At 42.2% G+C, this 20,441-nt stretch overlaps 1 protein-coding gene across 5 annotated transcripts in view; it reads right to left on the reverse strand.

Moving 5' to 3' along the window:
* The window catches only part of KAT6B (lysine acetyltransferase 6B), a 187,155-nt gene extending 168,271 nt beyond the window's left edge, over positions 1-18,884 (reverse strand). For 3 of the 5 annotated variants that reach the window (XM_055325179.1, XM_055325177.1, XM_055325174.1), the window contains exons 1-3: positions 17,687-17,888; positions 7,655-7,724; positions 3,730-4,607 (exon numbers count right to left, since the gene is read on the reverse strand). In XM_055325179.1, the coding sequence (XP_055181154.1) occupies positions 3,730-4,350 (621 nt within the window). In that variant the 5' untranslated portion in view covers positions 4,351-4,607; positions 7,655-7,724; positions 17,687-17,888. Of the gene's footprint in view, positions 1-3,729; positions 4,608-7,654; positions 7,725-16,659; positions 16,679-17,686; positions 17,889-18,791 lie in introns of those variants that run through there. The other 2 variants (XM_055325175.1, XM_055325176.1) reach the window with 2 other exon arrangements.
* Between the last annotated feature and the right edge of the window lie 1,557 nt (positions 18,885-20,441).

Consider the following 20,441-nt stretch of genomic DNA (forward strand, 5'->3'; position numbering starts at 1 on the left):
GAGTTCCTTCACCAAGTCAAAGATAAAGTTTTATCTTCAGTGGTTTAATTCATTTCCATATCACCTCACCAAAGAGAGCTTTCTTAAATAAATACAAAGAAGTTATGCTAAGGAGCCAGTGTGGTAATATCCAATTTGAATTCTAGACTATCAGAAGATGTGCAATTACATTTCAGAAAGGAAGGAGCCCTTCTATTTTAACTTGCATTGTATTCCTCCTAGCAGCCATGCATAGGAATGATGATGATGTTAAATCTAATTAGACACAGATTTACTACTTTCCTTACTGCTTTCCCATATTGCTAATATTATAAAATAGTACCTGCTTTAAAAACTATAATAAGCTCATTGCAGCTACCAAATTTAAAATCCCAGAAATCTACTTGTTGAGGAAAAACCGCTTCTAAGCATTTGAGGAAATGGAAGAGATATTTTTATTGTTAATAAAAAGCCAACACTGTTGACCAGTACACAGCCCAGCAGTAAAGACTTCTGGAGTCACACCGTCTCCTTAGAATCTTGGCTTCACCACTTACCAGCTCTATGAGTGATCTGGAGCAAATTACTTAGGCTTTGAGCCTCAGTTTTTCATGTGCAAAATAAGGATAATAATGCAATGGCCCTCACAGTTATTGTGTAAGTCAAGGAGATAATAAATGTAAAGCACTTGGAATACTGCCAGCATTTAACACTTAAGAAATGCTAGTTATTATTTGTACTATTTTTGGTTTCATTTTCACAATTAAATGAAACTACTCAGCAAAAGTAACTAGAGTAACAGCTTCTCTGAGACATCAGTTGGCTAAATTGTGAGATTACTCCAACTCTGTACCAACAGTTGTCATTTATATCATAAATGTCCTCCCACAATGCAAACTCTACAGATTTCTAACACATCAAGAACGATGATAATCTGCCCTTTGAATATATTAGAGAAAGTCCCATATGCACAAAACCATAGTACAGTCTACATTCAGAACTAAGTTCAGCAGCTATAAAGGAATAATCATTAAAGTCAACAATTAGCATGGTTTTAGTATAAGAAACAACAACAACAAAAAAGAAACAAATATTTTCTACAGTACTAAAATATTCACATTGGCTATTTGACATTTTGGGTCCATTTGAGAATCTGACAAGATAAAAACAAAACAAACAAAAAACCAGAACAGACCCTAACCCTAGAAAAACATGTGACTACAGACGGCTTTATATGGAATTTCTGGGGATCTGTGGTCTCTCTATCCCAAGCTCATTCATGGGCCCAGGTTAAGAATTTCTATTACATTTACTTAGCAAATCCACATGGTTGTAAACTATCATTTATAATCTCAAAGGGTAATATTGCATTTTTTAAGGTTTTATTTATTTATTCATGAGAGACATAGAGAGAGGCAGACACAGGCAGAGGGAGAAGCAGGCTCCCTGCAGGGAGCCCGATGTGGAACTCGATCCCAGATCCCAGGATCACGCCCTGAGCCGAAGGCAGACGCTCAACCACTGAGCCACCCTGAGCCACCCAGGTGCCCTGCAATATTACATTTTCAAGGAAAAATGACATTGCAATATATAATACAAACAATACAACAGCTTTTGGTCAAATGGACTTGAAATGATATTTATTTGTTCTTTTTTAAGAATTAGATGATTTAAAAAAAAGAATTAGATGATTAAATTAATCCTGCAGCTCATCTCCAAATTCCATTAAGAAAAAATTTTAGGATACATTTTCTCTGTTTTCTTTGTCCTATGATGATGCTAACTGGACAATATAAAAAGATCAGCATCATAGAAAGAACAGTAACAACTGCATGCTAAGCAATAAATCACTCTGTTCTCAATCCTAGATACTTTCAGACATGAATTTTCCTTTAGACTAAAAATACATCCATACAGATGCTGCATGAAAAAAATAAGGTTAGCAAGAAATGATGGGCAAGGTTAAAGAGAAGGATAGGAAAGGGGCTGTGGAAAATTTGTAGTGACTCCTATCTCAAGTAAAGATATCCCCTGGATCACAAATTTACTGAAACAAACTATGAAGTTGCCTAAAGCTGCCTGAATTAGTCCATGTACCTGGTAATTTAATTATAAAACCTTAATACACCGCAGGGTAATATACAGGTTTTAAAAACAAAGATATCCAAATCTATCAAGAAATGGCTCTGCATTCCCTTAAGGAATTTCCCCATGGCGTATAAGCTTTTATAAAAACATTTAATGAGAAACAGAGGTGCTTAACATGGCTGTGTCAGACACAGGAATTAGGATTTGAGTCACTCAATATATTTTTTGAAACAAATGTTATTAAAATATTTTTTTTCTTTTTGCAGGTTTACTTACTCTTTCTGTATGCCACATTTTCTTACAAAGAATTGAGGGCTAGTTACACAAACACAAATACCACCAAAAGATAAAATAAATTTGAGAAAAACTAATAAAATAAAAACATGATTAAGAAACAAATGCTAAGATTTAGATTAGTCTGTAGAAAGCAAATCACCTGATTCTACCCAGTTTCTGGAGCTGGGCCTCTATCAGCTCAAAGCATGGAGGGAAGCAGAATCCATCTCAAGAGCTAGCAGTATCCAAAAAGGAAAAGCAAGACATCAGCTGCACAACTTTCTTCTTAACACTTGTGTTTCCATCACTCCTAGAAATGTAGTCAATACATACAACCACCCTCTTCTAACCACAATGAAAGGCCTGAATTATTACAAACAATTTGCTGCAGCTCTACTTTGGTTTTAGTTTGGGAAGTATCTTCAATAGCTTTGAAACGAAACAAAAACCCTACTCCAATACCTAAAATTGGAGCTGTCACTTAAGGAGAAATCTCCCATGTGTGTATAAATACTACAGAAATAACATAAGACCCAAAGAAACCAAAGAGTATCAGAAAAGATACAGGATGAGACAAAATAAATATTCACTTTCACCCACTGAGAAGTGGACAATAATAAATGACTTTACAAAGGCAGGATTTGGGTCACACATTAAACCAATTCCAGAAATGCACAGGTTATCAGTATTAACATAACTAGTCTATAGTCTTCTTCTCTAAAAGTAATAATAAAGAGAAAAATTTACCAACTATACCTCAATAAAGCAGAAAAAAATAAATTATAAATAATTTTAAAATTTTAAAAGAGGGGGGTGTCTGTCTGGGTGGCTCAGTGAGTTAAGCATCATCTGCCTTTGGCTCAGGTCATGATCCCAGGGTCCTGGGATGGAGCCCTGTGTCAGGCTCCCTGCTTGGCTGGAAGCCTGCTTCTTCTTCTCCTGCTCCCGCTCCCTCTGCTTGTGCATACTTTCTCTCTCTGATAAATAAATAAAATCTTAAAATAAAATAAAATAAAATTTCAAAAAAGAAAAATGTACAATGGCCTTTCTTAGATTTTTAAAATATATATGGTCCTGCCTTGATGAAGGAGGAGTAAAATTATCTATCCAGGTCCCTTTAAGCACTCACCAATTAAAGCTTAAAAAACAAATGACATAATCATCATATTCAATTCTTAACTGCCCAGGGAGGAAGCCCTCCATACACGGTAAAACAATACAGAACAATTTATATTATCAACAACATATACATTTTAAAATATATAAAAGCCTCCTGTAAGGCAAAACAGTTGATTTCATTCAACTTCACTTGGAACTTCCATCCATATAAAATTTAACTGAAACTGTACAAGTCAGATGGGCATTAACGACCTTCTCTTCACTTACCTGGTCTTTCTCATGGGGTAGAAGGCTGACAGGTGGTAACGAGGATGGGAAAGCACTGGGATATTTGGGAGCCCCTTTGCCATCTAAGCTCCCATAATTGACCCTGTACTGCGGTCCATCTTTCAGTAACCTCCCGTTGTTCACTGCGCGTTTGGCTCCTAGTCGCAGCCGCTGCTGAAAGGCTGGGTTGTTGGTGGTGCTTGTTAGATCACTTTGACTTCTGAGATACTTCTCGATGTTCTTCAGGGAGGAGCCGTTTGGCTCCTCAAGTCCTTCAATTGCTCTCCTTAAAAGTTTATTCCAATCCACATTCCGGAGATCATTGCATGATCCCCTAGATCCCTTGGTTGACTTAGGAAAAGTGCCTGGTTTAACTGATGAAAAACGCCCAGGGTTGTCTGGGTCCTTATAGGAGGCAAGGCCTTTGTTGGTGACTTTGAGAACTGAGCCATCCTGAACACTGAGTTCCAGCTGCTCAGAGACTGTCTTCTTATCCAACCCATGGGAAGTGCTGACTGCATGACAAATTCTCTCTTCAGAGGGCCTTTGCTTTTGCTTCTTTATCTTCTGTATAGCTTCAAGAATCCACTCTGTATAAAGTGGGTTTGCAAGTTTTACCATGGTTGACAAATGACTTCTTCAATACCAAAATTACCCATAGAGGTTCTCCTTGTATTTAACAGAACTTGAACATTTAAAAGTCATTTACAACTCAACAAATGGGCAGAATATTCCAGACCTTATTAAGCAAAACCTCACAAACATCCATCCTTAAGAGATTAAAAACAGGACACACGGGTAATGTTGATAGATGTCTATTTGACCAACGGGAAAGACTGCATTCGGGTGAAGAACATCTTTCACAAGGAAATCAAGACCTTAAAGGATAAAAAGGGGGAAAATGTTCTTAATAATGGAACTGCTAAAAATAAAAGACTCTTCAGTATTACCTTCCAGATGCAAAAGGACCACAGAAGTAATGACAGGCAGGTATTATGTAACAAAGCCACATCTAACCAGAAATTGGGTCACAGTCTGAGAAGGAAATTTTTTTAGGATTTTCACTAGTTATTTATATGAAGTCACTTATGGGGCATTTAAAAGATCACATCTAAGTTACTTAATGGATTAACACTTATTGAAATGAGTAAGTTTACATGAGTGGTTCAAGATAAATGTCTATCATAAACATAAAACCAACCTCAAAGAACAAGTCTATGAAACAAAAAAATCTTGTGAAAGTACAATTGACCCTTGAACAACGCAACAATTTTGAGCACAGAGTCAAAAATCTACATATAACTTCTGACTCCCCAAAAACTTAACTACTAGCTTTCTGTTAACTAGAAGCCTTACCAACATTAACAGTTGATTAGCACATGTTTTCTATGTTATAATATATACTGTATTTTTACAATAAAGTAAGCTTGAGAAAAGAAAATATTGTTAAGAATATCTTAAGGATGAGAAAATACATTTACAGTACTATATTTATCAAAAAAATTCCACGTATAAGAGCACCCACACAGTTCAAACCCATGCTGTTCAAGGGTCAACTGTATATTAACCTTACTTCAAGAAATCTTAAACTTGAAAAAAAAAAAAGGCAGTAATCCTGATTCTTCTATTTCAGTTAGATATTATATTTCCCAAGTCTCACATGTAAGAAAATTTCCCATCTCGCCACTTCCATGGAATCGTATCTGCCAAAGGGTCTGTGACACTCTCTAACCCACAGGTTGGAAAACTGAAACTAATATGGTAACTTAACCCTTCACCTTTTAAAGGAAAGTTCATACAAATCTGATTCCAGGTAAACAGTGGTATGGCTCTCTGAAAGCCTCCTGGTGAACACCAAAACCACCCTATATCTCCAATCTATATTTAGTACTCCTGCAAAGAACACCAGAACAAAGTGCCCTGGCTGGGGAGTTCAGTCAGATCTGGGCTCCAATCTCACCTTCCACTGATAATATCCACATCTGAACTCTTTTTATAGTTTCAAGTTGACAGACTCTCTTCACATGGAATTTGTCATCTAATCTGCCAAGACAATTCTATGTGTAAACTGAGGTCCAGGGGAAGATGGAATTCACTCAAGGTAACAGTCTATAGTAAACTTAAAGCTAAATGCCATTACCTAAAATCCAAGTCCTGTGCTGTCTTCACCACAGGAGCCACAACTGCCTCTGCAATCAGACTAATGATATAAATACCAGCTCTACCAACCACTAGCAGAGAAACCCTGGGTAAGTGAAGTTTCAGTTACCTTACCTGTAGGACAATAATAGTATAACCCTCACAGAGGATTGTTAAGAGAATTAAGTGAATATATCTAATATTCAACATACCATAGCTATCATCACTTCCATTCATGCAAGGTACACTTTGAAAAATGTCTCATAAAAAAAATTAAACTTATCTCTGGTTATTTATTTAATGTACCTAAAAGGGAGAAATAACATCTTTCCTCAAAATGTTAGCCAGATATAATGAAAAACATAACATTTGCTCTGTTGCTGAAAAACTGGGCCACTGAACTATACTTGCTCAGTCAGCTTGAAAGAATCGGTTTAAAAAGGACTGTCCTCTTTGCTGTCAGGAAACTGTAGATTCACTCCATTTTTTCCCCTTGGATTCAGAAACTTGGGGCTAACAGGACTGTAGAGGTCATCCTATCTAATCTCTAGCTATCCAGTAAAAGATCCCTTGTTCAATAACCTCAACAGATGGGCCATCAAGTCTTAAAATACTTCCAGGGATGGAGAACTTGTCACTTTTTGAGGCAGTTCACTCCACTGTTGGACAGCTCTAACTGTAATATATTTCTTGCTCACAAGAGCCAAAGACTGTCTTCCCAGAACTTCTACCCTCTAGTCTTGATTTCCCTAGAACAATCTCAAGAAACTCATATTAGTTATTTAATATGACAGGCCTTCAAATATTTGAAAATGAGAATTTTGGAAAACCATTAAAATTGAACTCTATTCTACCTCCAGCCCTTCTTTAGACCACTCATATTCCAATGCCTCAACACCTCCACATCACATGGTTTTCAAGTACTTCCTTCTTCTGGTTGCTTACTAGTTTGGGCTAATGCCCATCTTAAAATCTGGCAGTCCAGGCATTATTCAAGCATAAATGTTATCCAAAGTTACATGAACTTTCTTAACAGTGTTGCCACACAATTGACTCATGCTAAGCATGAGTCCAACTAAAAATCCCAGACCTTCTTTCAAAAATGCTGTCAAGCTGAGTCTTTCCATTTCCTTCCTTGTGCAAATATAAATGCTGGGATTTAAAATTTATTATAGTTCAAGTTCATTTTGTTGTTTTGAGTCACTCTTCCAACGTATTAGATCCTTCTGAATCTTAATTCTGTCATCTATGTCATCTGCAAACCCAAGAAGTGCTCCCTTTTGTGTCATTATACAAATAATTGAAAAAATGTTGGACTTGGAATATGGTGTGTGTTTAGGAATGAAATCACTGGCTTTCATAGTGCAACTAACTTTCAAGATAGAACATGGGAATCATTGTGTGTTAGTAAGTTTAGAACAGGACACATCTTTCCAAAGTAAAATGGTTTAGGGCAAAATTTCATTAGAGGACATTTCACTATGTCCAAATAATTATTTCATCTTTCATCATTTACTTAGGATGAATCAACCAATTTAATTTGATTGCACAAAACACAACTGTAGGAAGCAGGAGAAAAGGTCACAGAAAAGTATCCAATATTGCAAAGGTGCTCTCAGGCATCTGGGTTACACAAGTAACCTTAAAATAAAAACTAATAAATACTTAAAATATACCTTCATGGCAAGCTATTACCACAATCGTTACACACAATCAACAGAATCGTTTGTATCCCTTACCAACATATTTCAATATCTTAAAAATATAATAAGATAAGGGAAAATACCAGAATTGGAACTCCAAATGTATTAACAGTCCATGACAAAAAAGAGGATTGTCCAGATCTTCACACAAATCTGCCAAAGGAAAAAGAGTAAATGTTAAGTTGGGCATAAAGACATACCTCAAATCCAGGGACAGTTTATGGATCTTCACAACTATCTAATACAAATAACTGCAATGAACTTATTGGCACTTTTCACTAAAGGGTATTTAAGAACATGGAAATCAGGACGGGAAATGAAGCCCCAAAGCAGTACTTAAATTTTGTTCTACTTTTCAGAACAGACATGTTTTCCAAATTTTAAAAATCAGGTTGTGACAGGGGTGCCTAGGTGGCTCCATCAGTTAAGCATCCGACTCTTGATCTCAGCTCAGGTCTTGATCTCAGGGTTGTGAGACCAAGCCCCCCGTTGGGTATGGAGCCTACTTTAAAAAAACAAAAACAAAAAACAAAACAAAACAAAAAAAACACCAGTACTGTGTTAGAGTCTAAGAAATAATCGCATCATGGGGGGGGAAAAATATTGGAATTACTCAAATAGCCAGGCAGGTGTAATATCTTGTCTGAAAACAAAAAAGTCAAGTGATGTTTGAGGCTCAGTTATTAACTTTCCAGGAAACATTCACTATTTGTCCCAAAGGTCACCTGGCATCTACATGCTGACTGGATAATCAAGATATGGCCAATAACTGCACCTAAGAGAAGGATGTACCAGTTTCCACGAGAGTATGTACTGACACAGGTCACATTTTAGGACAATATTGATCATTTTCACTTCAAAGTCAAAAAAATAAATTTAAAACAACATTATGAATAATTGCATTTTGATCTTATACAAAATCATCAAGCAACCTTAGATCCTTCTTCTCCCCGCCCCCAGCCACACACACCCCACTCCTCAATTTAATCTCAAAATTAGCTCTCATCTGACACCAACCAACAGAGTTAATTAGGCAGAAGCAGATGTAACTCAGCAGCTCCATGCTACAACCAGAATCAGTGTTAAAGCGCGTGTGCACACGCACACACACACACACAAACACACATACACAGAGCCAGGAGAGGAACAAAATCAGTAGTCTTTTATCTGTAGCCAATTCTCAACCAAACATATGTATATTACCTACTTTGTATATTATCCACTGCAAATTTTTTAATCTTAGGAGAGTTTGTTACTGACATCCCACTGGCCCCACTATAAATTGGTATACTCTAATAGCTTGAAAACCAATTTAATTTTAGTCTAAACAGTATCTAACTAAAAAGACAAATCTAAAAGAAAAAAAACGCATAATTCATTCAAAAGCCAACTAGAAATGCTTTTTTTCCCCCCTGATTTGGAATTATCCACACCACTTCTCTTTTTTAGAGCACTAGGATTTGTTTCACATGTAGATAGGACATTGTATCAGAAGTACAACCCTAAAAATCATTATTCTCTTTTCATCTTTTTTCTATAAAATTAAAGTTGGACTAAAAGGTTATCAAAAAGAGAGTGAACCATTCCAAATTAATTCTGGGGACTCATGTTACATCAAATTAAATTATTCTATTTTCTAAGGTTTTGAATCACTTTATTTTTAACTACAAAATAATATCAGTAAATTATACGGTTGTATGGATGTATTTACATCATTTATTACAAACTATTCTAAACAGATCTAGAGAAATGCTTAGTCCAACACGAGCTTTTGGCTTCATTAGTATTATATAAATATCAACACTATTCAGAAATATTCATGTCAGCATAAGAGGAGTCAAAATACCCTGGATCATAAATATTTTGTGAAACCTCCTCAACGCTCTCACTAACGCTGTGTGTTGTTTCAAAATCAATGTCATAACACTCGAGTCATGTTATAGATGAGCCAAAAACAGTGGCTAAAAAATAAATAAATAAAGATTAACAATAGAGTTTACTCTTTTGTCATTCTGGGTTTTACTTGCTAGGTTATTTTTAGCTCTCTCACTTTTATATGCTCCTGGATTTTTTCACAGCCTTTTATGTAACTGAGTGAGGAACCACAAATCTTCTGAAACAGAACATACACTGCTGAAGGGAAGAGACCTTAACTTTTTTCCTTGTATAACCACCCAGCACAGACTACTGGCACACTCGCTCAAAAGGGTGTCCTCAGTTAACAAGTATCTGCTATCTGACGACATCAAACATCAATCCATACAGTGGTATTTGTTAACTTCCAAGTCCTAGATACATCTATTTCCCTGAAAATTGATGCCTGAGGCCTCAACTATATGAACTGGAAGGAGAGGTTACAAATACTAATCAAAGAACAAGCAACAAAATTTACCAAGGTATTCACTCTATGCAGCCCTATGATAGGTGCTAGAGGCATAAGAAGCAATTCAGAAACAAAGCACTGGCAGTTCTTCAAAAAGCTAAATAAGAAATTCCCATAAGACCTCACACTTCAACATCTAGGCATATACTCTTATGAACTGAAAACAGGTACTCAAATAAGTACACATACACACCTGTTTGTAACAGCGCTATTCACAATAGCCAGAAAATGGACCTAGACCAAATGTCCATCAACAGTTGAATGGAAAATGGTGATGGCATTAAAGAGGGCACATGATGGAATCAGCACTGGGTGTTACCTGCAACTGATGTATCCCTGAACTCTATCTCTGAAACTAATAATATACTCTATGTTAATTAATTGAATTTAAATAATTCTTTAAAAAAATAAGTAAAAAATAAAAAAAATCAAAAAGTTGAATGGATTAACAAAAGGTGGTATATCCATGCAGTGGAATATTATCCAGTCATAAAAAGAAATGAAATACTGATACATAGTACAGTGTGGATGAACTGTAAAAACATGCTGCAAAAGAAGCCAGAAACAAAAAGTCATATATGGTATAATTCCATTTATGTGAACCTCCAGAAGAGACAAATCCATATGTAGAACATAGATTGGTGGTGTCTGGGGAGTGGAGGGATGAAGAGAAACTGCTTAATGGGTAAGGGATTTTATTTTAGATTAATGAAAATGTTTTGGAACTAGATAGAGGTGGTAGTGACACGACATTGGCAATGTACTAAATGTCACTGAGTTGTTCACTTTAAATGGTTAAATTTACGTTATGTAAATTTCACCTCAATAAATCATAAAAAGGGACTCCTGGGTGGCTCAGTGGTTGAGTCTGCCTTTGGCTTACGGCTCTGCCTTTGGCTCAGGGCTTGATTCTGGGGTCCTGGGACCAAGTCCCACATTGGGCTCCCTGCATAGAGCCTGCTTCTCCCTCTGCTGATGTCTCTGCCTCTCTCTCTGTCTCACATGAATAAATAAATAAATCTTTAAAAAAAAAAAAAGGTCGGGATCCCTGGGTGGCGCAGCGGTTTGGCGCCTGCCTTTGGCCCGGGGCGCGATCCTGGAGACCCGGGATCGAATCCCACGTCAGGCTCCCGGTGCATGGAGCCTGCTCTCCCTCTGCCTTTGTCTCTGCCTCTCTCTCTCTCTCTGTATGACTATCGTAAATAAATAAAAAAATTAAAAAAAAAAAGAATGTTTAAAAAAAAAAAAGGTCATTAAAAAATAAAAAGCACTAACCTGGTACCAATCATTTTCTGACACCTACTGTAGACCAGGCACTTTACACAGATTATCAGTACCTATACACAGATTATCAGTAAACCATAAAACAACTCTGCGAAGTAGCACTGTTGCCCTGTTTTGCAAAAGGAAAACTGAAACATGACTTGGTCAAGGCTTCAGACCACCAAATCATAAAGGATTTTACTTGAGATGCTAAAACCTAAACTCTTTCCTGTGTCTCCACTGGCTTTTAAATTAGCCTCCTTGGATCTCTTAAGAGAAAGTGCCTGGGGTATCACCCGCAGATGCCCCTGGGGGTTAAACACTAGGGCCACACAACTCCTTGCACCCAACAAAAGAGCTCCATTTTAACTATCCCATTCATAATAGGTTTCTCCTTAAGATTCACTTCACAGAAAGGGATCCTGGCTACAGAAGGAAAAAAGTCTGGAAATCACCGTGACTTTATCTGAGTGGGTACAACACTCCTTGGATGGATGGGACACAAACTGGACCTTGAAAGACAAGGCAGAAGTTGGATAACCACCTGGGGTTCTTTACCCAAATGAAAATTCAAATCCTTCAGGTCCAGTAAGAACTGACACCTTCTCAGAAGCTCTACATCCCTTTTGTCTCAGGTCGCTTTTTATGATCTTAATATTTTAGCATTCATTTTCCACTTTGTATTATGCTCGTTCATGTACTGACTTCATCTCCCTTACTAGAACTGTGAAAATTCTTAAAAACAGGATTCATGTTTGGTTTCACCTTTGCACGTCCCTAGATTTCCCAGGACCACCGCTTGAAAGTAAGAGGGGAGCTGTGCCTTTTTGCTAAGTCAATGCATCAGTGAATGAATGAAGGGAAACCAGCAGAAAGCACAGGAGCTAAGCATGAAAGAGCCTAACAAAAGAGACACCAAGTCCACATGCATGCCTAGAGCCAGTACGTGTTGAAGAGAAGAAATAAAGTTGGATTAACAAAAACCAGGCTGAGCCGTGTGAACATGACAGATGAAGTAACAGGAAGCCCGTGCAGGAGCAGTGACACAATACAGCATCAAGTGCACCCACACACATGCACAAATTTGCTGAATGTTTGACTCACTCTGGCACTAGCATCCGTCCAGGATAAGCTGGAAGGAAGGATGACTGAACAAACTAAAGCAACCAGTACGTCATCTCTCCCAACATCAATCTTGTTCAACGTATATTTATGAGTCTAACTCATCAGCAAGCCCAGAGTAGGCACTCAATAAATGTTAATTGAATTGAATATTTAATTCACCATTTTTTTGGAATAATACTAAATTCTTTCTCACTACTCATTAACATAGAGTTTCCAATTCACAAGCTAATAATGTTTTCCGAGGATTTCTAAGAGGCTAAATCACCATGAAAATTATCATTTCAACTAATACATATTATATTAATTGGAAGTTTAATTTTTCATGTCATGCTCTCCTAGTTGACAATATCCTTGTTATGTCATTAAACTATAATTGTGTAAATCTGCTTCAACAAACAATAACTGAACCATCAATAAACTATTATGGCTTCCATAATCCCTAGCAAAGATTAGTTTCAACATCATCATCACAAATTAGTTGAGACATGCCCCAAATCTCCTGGTGAAGCCCAAGAATTAGGTTTGTATAGTCTCCCTACATTTAAGTGCTCAATAGTTTCAGTCTCTAAACTTTAATCACACTGTTAGAAGCCTCACAGGAAATTTGATCCCTTGTAAAACAGAGGATTTTAGAGACAAGATGAAAAGTCATTTGAAGTCATCAGGCCTTTGGAGCCAGGGTACACTGATTAGTAATGATGATATTATAACTAAGCACTCTCACTTAAGAAATAATCAACTAAATTTAGAATGTCTTTTTTTGGCATTTAAAAATTCCTAAAAAAAAATAAATAAATAAAAATAAAAATTCCTATTCAACCCTAGATTTCTTCCTAATTTTAAATTAGTTTTAACCAGGCTTTAATGACAAAGACTGAGAACAACATATTGAGAAAAAAGAATCTGACCTCTGAATTTTTACAAGATTATTTTGAAAATACAGATCATATGAAAATTCTGCATCACCTTTATTACAAACGTCTTCAAACAGAATATACTATATAGCCTGAAAACCAATTAGGGTTCCCCTTTTAGGACCCCAAGAAAATTATAGATCTATTTTTAAAAATGAACACATGTACATACAGACATGTGCATACAATTTCAAGGATTTACAGGACCTCTATCACCTATCCCAAGACTCCTTAAGGTCCACTAACTACTCTAACTTTACTTACTTTAATATAGATGGAGAAGTCAATAATTTTATGGAGTTTCAAAGAAACTATGTGTGCTTTATTTTCTTAAGAAAGATTCTATTTGACAACAAAAGAGAGCACCACGGGGTGGGGGTAGAAAGTTAGAGGGAAAAGGAGAAGCAGACCCCTCACTGAGCATGGAGCCCTAAGCTAGGGCTAGGACCCTGGACCCTGAGATCATGAGATCTGAGCAGAAGGCAAATGCTTAATCCACTGAGCCACCCAGGAGCCCCTCTGTGTGCTTTAATGAGGACATGTTACATTACAAGTAAGAAAGGTACCCTCATTGGTTTTGGATACTCATCAAATCGGCTTCTGAAATCTTCATTCAATAAGGAGGTATGCTGTGATGGGACATACCTAGAAAGTTCAGGGATCAAGTCCCCACTTTGCCAGCTAACTAAGCTGTGGAATACTGGACGTTAATCAATCTAATCTAAGTCTCAGTTTTGTCCTCTGTGAAAAAGATTATACACCCCTGTTTGGCAGAACTGTTAAGAGAAATAATTGAAATAACAAATATGAAAGAACCAAAGATGGTGGCAGACACATAGCAGGAACACAATAAAATGCTAGCTCATAAAAAGAAAAAGGGCAATACAGTCAGCTGGAGACCTGTAAAATCTAATCTGGCTGAACTTCTGTCTATCTGACCATTTTTTCCTAAGAGACAGGGAAGTCAGCACCTGGTCCTTAGTTATAGTTGCAGACAAGTAAAAATTCAAGACAGAGTTCAGAATAAAGTGAACAAAAGCAAAAATAGATTTGTAATGGCAAGGATGAGGTCAAGAACGATGTATTTTACTCAAACATTTTTTTTAAGGTCAATAAAGCTTTTAGAAGAGAATACCACATAGGAGAATATCTTCTTGACCTGAGGGTAGGAAAGAGTCTTAAAACAAGACACAAAAAGCACTAACCATAAAGAAAAGACCAATAAATTTGACTCCATTAAAATTAAGAACTTCTGTTCATTAAAAGACACCATAAAGTGAGTGAAACAGCAAGCCACAGAATAGAAGTAGGTGTTTGCAACATACACACATGACGATGGATCTGTATCTAGAGTAAATAAAGAACTTCGAAATACCAATAAAAGACACAAGGCCCAATTTTTAAAATAAATAAAAAGGACAGACGTGGACAGAAATTTTACAAACGAGGAAATCCAAACAGCCAATAAATATATGAAAAGCTATTCAACCTGGTTACTAACCAGTTAAATGCAAAGTTTATCAGATTGGCTCATTTGAAAAGCTAGCACATCTGAGATTTGAAGAGGACAAGAAGCAATAGAAATTCTCACAGATCACAGAAGGGAGTGTGGTCTGGTACAACACTTTGGAAAACAGTTTGACTGGTATCTAGTCAGGTTGAAGATACGCATACCTCATGACTAGAGTGACACACAACTCATCATCCAGACACTTTTGAGAATTAAAGATGTTATATCAGTGGTTACACTGCGACAACAGGCATAACCTAGGATAAATGGTTATAAATGGTCACCCCGCCTATGAAATAGCAATTCCATTCATAGGTGTAGGCCTTAGAGAAATATATGCACGTATGTTACCAGTTGACAGCGACAAAACACTCATAACAGCTTTATTCACAATTTCCCCAAACTGAAACAACTCAAATATTCAGCAACAGTAGAACAGATGATTAAAAACAAAGGAGGAGGAGGAGGAGGAGGAGGAGGAGGAGGAGGAGGAGGAGGAGGAGGAAGAAGAAGAAGAAGAAGAAGAAGAAGAAGAAGAAGAAGAAGAAGAAGAAGAAGAAAGAATTGTGCAAGATTGTGAGTCTTACAAAAAAGGTGCTTTGGAAATGCAAATTAAAGCATTTGAAGGGAAGAAAAATATCCCTTCATCCCACTTCTCCCATCCATGTATTACCATTCTTCAAGCAGACTGATCACTATAGCTCACACATCCCCAACTTCCATAAAACAATTTCCTTTCTGCTTACTTTATACAAATACCAGCAAGTATATGCATGTGGAAAACTGAAGGTATTTTATAGAAAATGATCTGAGAGACTGAAAAGTCACCTGTTAGGAATCCTGGCATTTAATAAAGCCAGACCAGTTGGTTAACTGGTATGTAAAAATCCATGAAGATTTCTGAAGTACATTAAAATTACTTACTAAAATTCCTCAGCTACCTTCCCATACTACCCTATTTTACCTTTCATTCACATTATGCCTTATGTCTGACAGTTTCAATCTTATCTTCACAAGATGTGCATGAGATAAGCATTTGGTATAACGGCAACAACAGAACTTCCACTCTACTCAGAGGCCTGGGTATGGCTGGTAGACAAAACTTACTACTGACCATGTCATCACCACCAAGTCATTCCCCTAAATTCTTGCTTTAATGTTACCACCTTCCTCTAGCTTCTCTCTCTCTCTCTCTCTTTTTTTAAGTCATCATTTCACCTCCCCAACCTTCAACCCTAAGTCGAGGTTCTCAGGTAAAAATCTTATCCTTTACTGAAACATGCAATATTTTCCTATTCTTAAAAACATAGAAAGGTTGCCCCAATCCATTTTGATACATATGTGAAGAATTAATGGGTAAGAATGGAATGGATCGAAGTATTTTATTTCGGGGCTATCCCAGAAAACTCCGGGTTACACAAGTAAAGAAGAATGTACTTCATTTACAGTAATAACAGTAACTTTTTTGCAGCACCACAGAACTTACACTATCCCAATATAATTAATTCCCATTTACTACTTTCGCCTCCTGTCCATATACAGGGAAGTCTTTATATACTCTTTACCTTGAATTTCTTGGTACCTCCCTAAACACACTTGATACTTGGCTCATTGGTTCTTTTTTCTTATTTTCCGCATCTGTAATTCGTTACCACTATTCTCTCACAACCTCTGCCCAATACTGTGTTTATCATATCCCAATGCCTTCTCCCAAATGCAGGGCTTAAACTCCTTCCTGGGGCACAGGAAACCATCTGTAATTTAGCCCCTCCTCTCCCACAACTTCCTGCAGCCTACCCGTACCAAAGTACTCACAAATTCAAAAAGTCACAGTGTCCTTTCCCAAGGTAGTAAGTGCTCGGGCCTCCCCCTGACACAGACAGCCTGCCCCACCTTCAAGACTCCAGCTCAAGCTTCACCCAAGAAATCCAGCCAGTCAACAACCTGGTCTCCCAAACGAACACCTTTCTTTGCCCGGGGCCCCCACTCCTGGAGCAGTTCACCAAATCACATTCACCCAGAACCACTGCCAGCCCCACCCTTTTTTTTTTTTTTTTTGGTCACACCCGCCTCCTTTTCTCAGTCCCCTGAATCCCCCATCCCCATAAGATCTTCGGCTACAGATATTATGCTCAAGTTCTGCTCTGCTGTCTTACTATCCTTCAAGACTCCAAACATAGCCATGTCATTCTTCCATGTTTTTTTTTAATGCTGCATAGACCCCAGATCTCCTTTATAATTCCAGTGCCGACGTACCCAGATACCTGCTTCCCACCCCAGCACCTGTACTTGCTCCTCACATTCCTCCAATACTTCCCCCCTATCCAGGGATCTACTCCGCACTGCGTTCCACTCCTCTCCACACCTACCACACCCAAACCCATTCTTACTGCCCCCACCTAACTGCATCCCCCTTCCGCAGCCTCCCACCTGCCCTTACACACCCCTCAGATCCCCCTCCCCGTGTCCAGTGTTGCACCTCTCCCTCCCCTCACTCTGCACCTGCTTGCACACCTCCAGTTCTCCCTCCCACCCACCCCCTCACCAGTCTCTCCCAGCCCAGACGCTCACTGGCCCCCCACAGCTCCTACCCGGTCACTCCCACTCAGAAAACCCCTCCGAACCCCCGCCTTCCAACCACTCGAGCCCCGCCCCCTCCCCGGCATCGCCCCGCCCCCTCCACCATCGGGCCCCGCCCCTTGCCCTGGAGGCCCTGCTGAGGGGCGGGGCCTGTCCCTCCTCCCTTTTCCCCCGCCCCCTACCGTCACGCTCAGGGGCAGCCTGACCCCGAGCGGCCCCGCGGTGACCCTCGCGCAGAGGCCTGTGGGAGGGGCGTCACAAGCCCCCGGCCCCCCCCCACCTTCCGCCCCCCTCCCGCCCAGTCTCCTCCCCCTGGGAATGCGCGGGGTGGGTGACAGACCTGGCCGCGCGCCACCGCCACCGCGCCTGCCGGGGGCGCTGCCGCTGCCTGAGAAAGAAGCCGCGGCTGCCGCCTGGAGGAGGTGCCGTCGCCTCCGCCACCGCTGCCGCCGCCGCCAGGGGTAGGAGCTAAGCCGCCGCCATTTTGTGTCCCCCTGTTGTTGTCGTTGACATGAATCCGACATGACACTGATTACAGCCCAATGGAGTCTCATTAAACCCGAGCCGCGGCCCCGCCCCAGCGCTGCTCCATTGGACGAGACCGCAGACACTTAGGGCCACCCGTTGGCCTGCGGGCCTGTCCGTCACGCACACACTAGCCACTCTGCAGCCCATTGGGGCAGGTTCCTGCCGGTCATCTCGCCTCCGCATAGACACACCCCTCGACCCATCATCCCCCCTCCGGAACCACCCCGGGGGCGGGTCCACTGCCAGAGCCAATCAACAGCCCGCGGGGCCCGCCTCTCCGGGGCACCTATTGGTCCAGCCCTTTTTCTCTCTCCCAGACACCGCGCCACCTCTACTTCCCCCTGCCCGCCCCCTCTACCTCTGGCCATGGATTGGGTCTCCTCGCAGGAGAGGCGCTCGGCCTCACAGGCTGCGGACGACGCCAATCAGGGGGCTCTTTCCCTCTCCCCTCCCCCACTCAACCCCAAATCCCCTAGCCCGCAGCTAAAGTTTGTGTGAGAGCTGATCGCTGGCGGCGGCCGCAGGATTTAGGGGTGGGCGCGGGCGGGCGCGCGCGGGCGGGCACGCGAAGTTAAAATTCGAGGTTCTCAGTCGCCAGCTCCCGCGGCGGAGCGCGCGGACGGGCGCGCCGCCCGGAGCGTTCCATCCCGCCCCCTCCTCCACCCTCTCCCGTCCCGTCCCGGGCGACTACTCGCCCGCCCCCTGGCTCGCATCCTTACCCCCCACACGCCCCTACCCTGCAAGCCCCAGGCCGGTGCAGGCAGAACGATGTCGCTGCAGCCTTCCTCGCCATCCCGTGCCGAAGGGGAGCAAGCCCCTACCCGCCGGGCGTGCACCCCCCGGCTCCACACTCGCCCGTGTCTGCAAGCACGTGCACCGTTCGCCGCTGCCTCCAGCCACCCCGGTCCCCGGCTAACCTCGCCTGCAGCCCGGCCAATCGCTTGCTGCCCTTTGTTGCTGCAGCCCGGGTCTCCCCGCTGCCTTCCTCAGCCTCCGCCTCGTCCTTTGCCAGCCGCCCGGGTCCGCAGCGCCGCGCTCCCCCCGCCCGGGACCCACCGCCGCCGCCTCCTTCTCCTCCTCCGCCTCCTCCTCCTCGGCTCCGGGCTGCAGCGCACAGAGCCCGAGGCAGCGCCGCCCAGCCCCACTCCCCCCGCGCCGCCAGCTAGCCCGCCCGGCCCGGCCGGGGGCGCAGCCTGGACCCCGCCCGCCCCAGTCCCCGCCCCGGGGGTACCTGCCTCCGCCCTGGGGGGCTCCGCTCGCTGCCCTCAGGGGAGGGCGGGGATGCCGGTGTCCGCGGGAGGGTGGGGAAGCCTGGGCCGTTTGGGGCGGGGAGTGTGCCCGCCAGGGCTGGGACTGAGAGGTGCGGTCCTCGCCAAAGCGCCCCCCCTCCCGCCGCTCCGGGCCCCAAACTTCGTCCTCCACCCGGGCCTTGCACCCTCGGGTGATCGCGGCAGTTTGGGGGTAGGAGATGCCTCGGGAGCTGTGTCTACCCTGATCAGGAGGAAGAGGGAGCAGTGACATTCAGCGACCGCGGACAGGGCACGGCGGCAGCATCCTTGGGTGGGAGTGGGGATGTCAGACGCGGGCAGGAGGGGGAAACTGCCCCCTCCAGATACCCTCTCCCGGCCTGCGAGGAGCTGGAGAGCTCAGAGCTGCGTTCTGAGTGCTTTCTTGGGCGGTGCAGCCGGATGGCAGAGGTGCTGGGGGCGGGGGGAGTGGGGGGAAGACCGCTGGGGGGCCCTTCCCCCCTCTCCTCTAGCCAGCGCTCGAAGGAAGGCTGATGGCGAAGTTCGGTTTTCCAGGCTTCCCCTGGGCCCCCCGAGTTCCTGAGGCCCACATGAGGGAGGCTGGGGCTCCTCTGGCCGCCCAGGCGAGGCCACTCTGACGCTGCCCACATGCCTCCCAGCGCCCTCCAGACTCTCCAGCGAGCGTCCCTCGCTCTTCCCGAGGATGGATGGGATGCTGGCAGGGGAGACTCCAGAAAATAGGCAAAAGTGGGCTCGAGAAATGGCTCCTACAGAGTTGGAGTACGAAGTTTCCCTTCCGAGGCGCCATTTCTTCGGGGGGGGGGGGCGGGGGGGGCTATGGCTATGTAAAAGAACCAAGTTCCAGGCTTGGTGGCCTGGCTGGAAAACCACCTGTTGACTGAAGTCTGTCCCCTGGAGTCAGGCAGATCTTGGGCCCTGGCAGGGTGAGGCAGGGTGCCAAGGAGAGGCCCCCCAGCTTCCTGCCCTCTTTGACTCCAACATCCTCCATCCTCATGCCACTGACACTGCAGCAGCATCTTCAACTCCCCATTCAAAACCACTGTGCAAACTAGGGAGGTACTTTGTTAGAGCAACTTATCTCAAACAAAACAAGCGGCACCACCGTGTCAACAAATGCAGAGCACAATACACACTTCACTTTTTAAAGATGTCTGCTCCTTTGGGGTGTGAGCTGCCCCTACTTACATGCCTCTTGGCAACAAGGTGAGAAAGGAGCGAAGACAAAGGGCACAGAGTTGGATGAAAGGATAGAAAAAGGGAGAGGGGAGCAGAAGAGTTGTAATACTACACTCAAAACTG

Source organism: Nyctereutes procyonoides, unplaced genomic scaffold (assembly GCF_905146905.1).
Source record: "Nyctereutes procyonoides isolate TBG_1078 unplaced genomic scaffold, NYPRO_anot_genome, whole genome shotgun sequence".
NCBI classification, from domain to species: Eukaryota; Metazoa; Chordata; class Mammalia; order Carnivora; family Canidae; genus Nyctereutes; species Nyctereutes procyonoides.